At 36.7% G+C, this 6,274-nt stretch overlaps 1 protein-coding gene across 1 annotated transcript in view; it reads left to right on the top strand.

The window, feature by feature from the left end:
- The window catches only part of LOC108370595 (potassium voltage-gated channel protein Shaw-like), a gene marked incomplete at its 3' end in the record, with an annotated part of 38,214 nt that extends 32,527 nt beyond the window's left edge, over nt 1–5,687 (top strand). Inside the window, exons 4-8 of the mRNA XM_017625946.1 lie at nt 3,780–3,912; nt 3,979–4,158; nt 4,250–4,876; nt 4,948–5,244; nt 5,478–5,687. Of these exons, the coding sequence (XP_017481435.1) occupies nt 3,780–3,912; nt 3,979–4,158; nt 4,250–4,876; nt 4,948–5,244; nt 5,478–5,687 (1,447 nt within the window). The remainder of the gene's footprint in view (nt 1–3,779; nt 3,913–3,978; nt 4,159–4,249; nt 4,877–4,947; nt 5,245–5,477) is intronic.
- Nucleotides 5,688–6,274: the final 587 nt, after the last annotated feature.

The following is a 6,274-nucleotide window of genomic DNA, read 5'->3' as shown; positions in this document are numbered from 1 at the left end:
CACTTAAATAAAACTATTGCTGACTCATTTGCCATGCTTGCATTTGTTAGACGTCACTCTTCAGAGTTCACCGATCCTTATACTATTAAAATGCTCTATACAGCGTTTGTGCGTTCAAAACTGGAATATGCCGCGTTTATTTGGAGACCGAATCATTCTGTTCATATAAATCGTTAAGAAAAGGTGCAAAAGGTATTTTTACGCTTTGCTTTGCGTTCACTAAGGTTTGCGGAACCATTGCCATCATATGTATCCCGTTGTCGGCTAATTAGTCTTCCAACTTTGCATAATAGAAGAACTTCTCAGGCTATCGCATTTTTNTTTATCTGGAGACCGAATCATTCTGTTCATATAAATCGTTTAGAAAAGGTGCAAAAGGTATTTTTACGCTTTGCTTTGCGTTCACTAAGGTTTGCGGAACCATTGCCTTCATATGTATCCCGTTGTCGGCTAATTAGCCTTCCAACTTTGCATAATAGAAGAACTTCTCAGGCTATCGCATTTTTATTGGGTATTATTTCGGGAAAAGTTGAGTGCCCGGCCCTACTTGAGTGAATNTAGCCTTCCAACTTTGCATAATAGAAGAACTTCTCAGGCTATCGCATTTTTATTGGGTATTATTTCGGGAAAAGTTGAGTGCCCGGCCCTACTTGAGTGAATCCATTTTTATGTTCCTAGCCGTAACTTGCGTCGTTTTGACGTGTTTAAGGTTGGGCTAAGTGGAACGGTTTATGGTGCAAACGCGCCAATAAACAGAACCTTATCAGACTTCAATCACTTTTCAAATTTTTTAGATATAGACTTTACCAATACCNAATTTTTAAGTAGACAATTTAGCATAATGACAGATAGTTATATTTAATATTCTGCTTAATGTCTGTTTTAACTATAGTTAGTTGTTAGACATAAATAAAAAANCAGACTTCAATCACTTTTCAAATTTTTTAGACATAGACTTTACCAATACTAGAGCAACCACATTAGAATTGGAAAGATTTCTTATGTCCAGTCATTAAGATCATGTACATTTTGTAATTTCTAATCTGTTTGAAATTCCAGATTGGGTTTTTGAATTCTTTCATATGTAAGTAATTCTTGTAAATTAAATTTTTAAGTAGACAATTTAGCATAATGACAGATAGTTATATTTAATATTCTGCTTAATGTCTGTTTTAACTATGGTTAGTTGTTAGACATAAATAAAAAAAAANAATATATGCTAAAAAAATACTTACGTACCGAATTTTAAGCAAATCGGACCGTAAATACTTTTTTTTTCGAATAGAGCAGTCCATGGTCCACTTCTCGGAAAAAATTTATCACATATGCTAATATATGCTAAAAAGCTACTTACGTACTAAATTTGAAGCAAATCGGACTATAATAAGATTTTTTCGAATAGACCGGTTTCTGGTCCACCTACCCGAAAAAAGTAAAATTTTCTAGCCTAAAACATGGTGGTTACCGAAAGCTATTTCTATACAAAATTTCATGAAAATCTGACCAGCCGTTCGCGAGATTACCTGTTACAAAAAAAGGGACTTAGTATAGATTAGTATAGATTGAATAAAAATAAAAAAGCGCATATCGAGCCCTAACCGCCAAAAAGATGTAAGCGACATTTGTTTTCAAAATTTTATTTTTGATGGAGAAATGAATCTAGATGCTAGGCTAGGTAGGTATATTTCTGTGTCAAAAAGAAAATTTTGAAAAAAAAATCGCTTACTTCCTTTTTGCGGTTAGAGCTTGATATTGTAAATATGTACATTAGGGGGGAGTAATTTGTTCGGAGCAAAATCTTCGAAGAAAGCGTATAGCAAATTCAAATTCTACGATTAATTTTAAGCAAAAATGGCGAGTGAACTATATACCAAAAATCACGTTTGACCCTACCAATTTTCAAAAGAAAATTGCATAAAGCAAANTCAAAATTTTATTTTTGATGGAGAAATGAATCTAGATGCTAGGCTAGGTATGTATATTTCTGTGTCAAAAAGAAAATTTTGAAAAAAAATTCGCTTACTTCCTTTTTGCGGTTAGAGCTTGATATTGTATTTACAAATATGTACATTAGGGGGGAGTAATTTGTTCGGAGCAAAATTTTCGAAGAAAGCGTATAGCAAATTCAAATTCTACGATTAATTTTAAGCAAAAATGGCGAGTGAACTATATACCAAAAATCATGTTTGACCCTACCAATTTTCAAAAGAAAATTCCATAAAGCAAGCACAAAATTTGGAAATGAAATTTAATTTCGTTCAAAAAAATTATTATACCCTGATTTTTNTCCACTTCTCGGAAAAAATTTATCACATATGCTAATATATGCTAAAAAGCTACTTACGTACTAAATTTGAAGCAAATCGGACTATAATAAGATTTTTTCGAATAGACCGGTTTCTGGTCCACCTACCCGAAAAAAGTAAAATTTTCTAGCCTAAAACATGGTGGTTACCGAAAGCTATTTCTATACAAAATTTCATGAAAATCTGACCAGCCGTTCGCGAGATTACCTGTTACAAAAAAAGGGACTTAGTATAGATTAGTATAGATTGAATAAAAATAAAAAAGCGCATATCGAGCCCTAACCGCCAAAAAGATGTAAGCGACATTTGTTTTCAAAATTTTATTTTTGATGGAGAAATGAATCTAGATGCTAGGCTAGGTATGTATATTTCTGTGTCAAAAAGAAAATTTTGAAAAAAAATTCGCTTACTTCCTTTTTGCGGTTAGAGCTTGATATTGTATTTACAAATATGTACATTAGGGGGGAGTAATTTGTTCGGAGCAAAATTTTCGAAGAAAGCGTATAGCAAATTCAAATTCTACGATTAATTTTAAGCAAAAATGGCGAGTGAACTATATACCAAAAATCATGTTTGACCCTACCAATTTTCAAAAGAAAATTGCATAAAGCAAGCACAAAATTTGGAAATGAAATTTAATTTCGTTCAAAAAAATTATTATACCCTGATTTTTCTTCTAAAAATTGAGAGGATCAAAGGTTATTTTGGTTAAGTAGTTTATTTAACATTTTTGCTTAGAATCGAACGTAGAATTCGAATATGTCATTCACTTTCCGAAATTAAATTACTCCGCCCTAGTGTATATCTTTCGTCATGTAGGAGGCAACATTTTTGTTTTATTTTAATAAATTGCCATCAATTCTCATTCCCTGCACTCAATAAAATGTTATTTGGTTCATTGCCTCCTTCTAAAAGTCAAAATTTTTTTGAGTCAGACTTTTTTTTTATAGAAGAATTAAGTCCTAAATGGTAACAGTTTATATTTTTTATGCGATCCCTTTAAGTGATTATCACTTAAGTGCGTATCACTTTAGAGCATAAGAGCGTATTAAACGTTTAAAATGTCTCAATAATTTAATGAACTCTACCTCATACCTTATTGAATAACTCATTTAAGTGCCTACCAGCTAAGCGCCATACTCGCTTAATTGTATCAAACTTTTAGGTTAATTTTAGGCGGATTTTTACTATTTCAAAATTTAAGAATATTACACACATTANACTCTACCTCATACCTTATTGAATAACTCATTTAAGTGCCTACCAGCTAAGCGCCATACTCGCTTAATTGTATCAAACTTTTAGGTTAATTTTAGGCGGATTTTTACTATTTCAAAATTTAAGAATATTAAAAACGCCATTATCCGCTTAATTGCACATTCTTCATTTCAAGGCGCGGCAATTAAGCGGATTTTTGTTTTTGTTAATTTCACTTCATTGTGTCTCACCAAAAAAGCCTTCTTCTTTTCACAGAACCGGTAAACTACACTATCCCACAGATGTATGCGGTCCATTGTTCGAGGAGGAACTTGAATTTTGGGGTCTAGATTCGAATCAAGTCGAACCCTGCTGTTGGTCCACCTATAGCATACATCGTGACACGCAGGTAAGCGCGAAATTGCAAATACCCCACTTGAAATAGCTATTTGAAGCGCGCTCTTATCTTTCCTAGAATACCTTAGCCATTTTAGATAAGTTAGATATTGAAAATGAGAAACCCTCTGAGGAACAAATTGCACGTCTATTCGGTTTCGAAGAAGCGCTCATCAATGGACGACTCAGCTGTTGGCAGCGCATCAAACCGAAAGTGTGGGCACTCTTTGACGAACCCTCCAGCTCAACGGGTGCTAAAGTGAGTCATCTTGGCTGAAAACTACGAAATATATATTTTTTTGAGCGCCCACAATCCTCTATTATTTTTTTTTTGTTCTACTTCACCGCAGATCGTAGCTAGTATGTCGGTTTTCTTCATATTCGTTTCTGTGATATCGTTCTGCCTGAAGACCCATCCGGGTTTTCGTGTGGATTTTCCCGCCACTCACACCGACCACGGAGCAAGTCCGTCGGCTGCACCGCATACGCCACCTGTGAACATACCGAGTATACCTCATCAACATAATATGCCACCGGTGCCGCCGAGCGCGCATATAGCCAGCACAATAACGGCGGCACCGGGTACACACAGCAGCGCTGTGGGGAGCATGGGATTGTCGAAACAGCATGGTAGCGTGGCTGGCGTCGGCGGCGACATTTCAAATGCATTGGGCAACAATCAAACGCTCGCGTTTACTTTGAAAGTGACAAACTACACGATACCGGGGAATATCAACAACACAAGTCAGCCGATAGCCACATTCTCGCTTAAAGGCGGCACCTCGAAGCGCCATCGCCTGAAACGTTCGATACTAAGCGGTAATGTAAAGGACTTGATTGAGCGTAAGTTGCTCGGCGCTGTCGATCATCATGGTCACGGTTGGCATGAGTCATACGGGCAGCCGCATGAGGCATTCTTCTACGTGGAATTGGTGTGTAATGTGTGGTTCTTCATCGAAGTGCTCATTAGGTTGATTGTAAGTGATCTGCATACATGGGAAGTGTGAGTCTGAGTCTATGATAAGCCTTGTCGGTTTTTTTTTCACAGGTTTCGCCAAATATTTGGCAATTTATCAAATCACCGGTGAATATAATCGACTTCACCGCCACGCTCAGCTTCTACACGGATGTCATGCAACGCATGGGCGAGTACACGGGTCTGCTGGAAGCCTTCTCGATAGTACGTATTATGCGTCTCTTTAAGCTGACGCGTCATTCGCCTGGACTGCGTATTCTAATACACACATTCAAAGCTTCGGCTAAGGAACTAACGCTGCTTGTGTTCTTTCTGGTGCTCGGCATTGTGTTCTTCGCCAGTTTAGCCTACTATGCGGAGAAGTTGCAGGTAAAGTTGTTTATAATTTTCTTGACTTCAAAGTTTACATTAATTCACATTCTTGCCATGTCTACTTTACTCGTTTCAGGACAATCCCGAAAATCAATTTAAAAGCATCCCGCTANTCTTCGCCAGTTTAGCCTACTATGCGGAGAAGTTGCAGGTAAAGTTGTTTGTAATTTTCTTGACTTCAAAGCTTACATTAATTCACATTCTTGCCTTGTCTACTTTACTCGTTTCAGGACAATCCCGAAAATCAATTTAAAAGCATCCCGCTCGGCCTGTGGTGGGCAATTGTCACCATGACCACTGTCGGTTATGGTGATGTAGCGCCGAAAACTTATCCAGGCATGTTTGTTGGAGCGCTGTGCGCTCTTGCTGGTGTACTGACGATAGCATTGCCGGTGCCGGTCATCGTTAGCAACTTCTCCATGTTTTACTCACACACGCAGGTAAGCTAAAGGGAGATTATTTTTTGATATTCAAGTGGACAAAATATTTTTGTGATTTGTTAAGGTTTGAAGTTCCATCGTCTTTCCAAAAAAAACTGCATGCCTTCATTGACTGTCTCCATGTTATATATGATATTCTCTATATCTATTCCTCTGTTGGCCTGGTAAATCCTGACTTATTTCGATGCGTTAAAACTTAGCTTACCGTAAGAGACTTTAGAACCTGTAGATTTTAGATTCTTAAGTTACGGCCTTGCTGAAATTGAGAGCGGTGAGAGAACAGACTTGCCAGAATACAAAAACAAAATATTTTNACTTATTTCGATGCGTTAAAACTTAGCTTACCGTAAGAGACTTTAGAACCTGTAGATTTTAACTAGATTCTTAAGTTACGGCCTTGCTGAAATTGACAGCGGTGAGAGAACAGACTTGCCAGAATACAAAAACAAAATATTTCCCCTCTGGCTTAAGTTGATGTATTGAGTAATCACTGATGACTTCTTACGGTAAGTTTAGTTAAGCTAAGTCTAGACTAACTGAGCTTTAAACCAAGACGAATTCAGAAATAGTACCAACAGAAAACATTC

Source organism: Rhagoletis zephyria, unplaced genomic scaffold (assembly GCF_001687245.7).
Source record: "Rhagoletis zephyria isolate East Lansing unplaced genomic scaffold, Rhagoletis_zephyria_1.1 Rzeph_scaffold_04338, whole genome shotgun sequence".
NCBI classification, from domain to species: domain Eukaryota; kingdom Metazoa; phylum Arthropoda; class Insecta; order Diptera; family Tephritidae; genus Rhagoletis; species Rhagoletis zephyria.
This window is presented reverse-complemented; position numbering and strand designations above follow the sequence as displayed.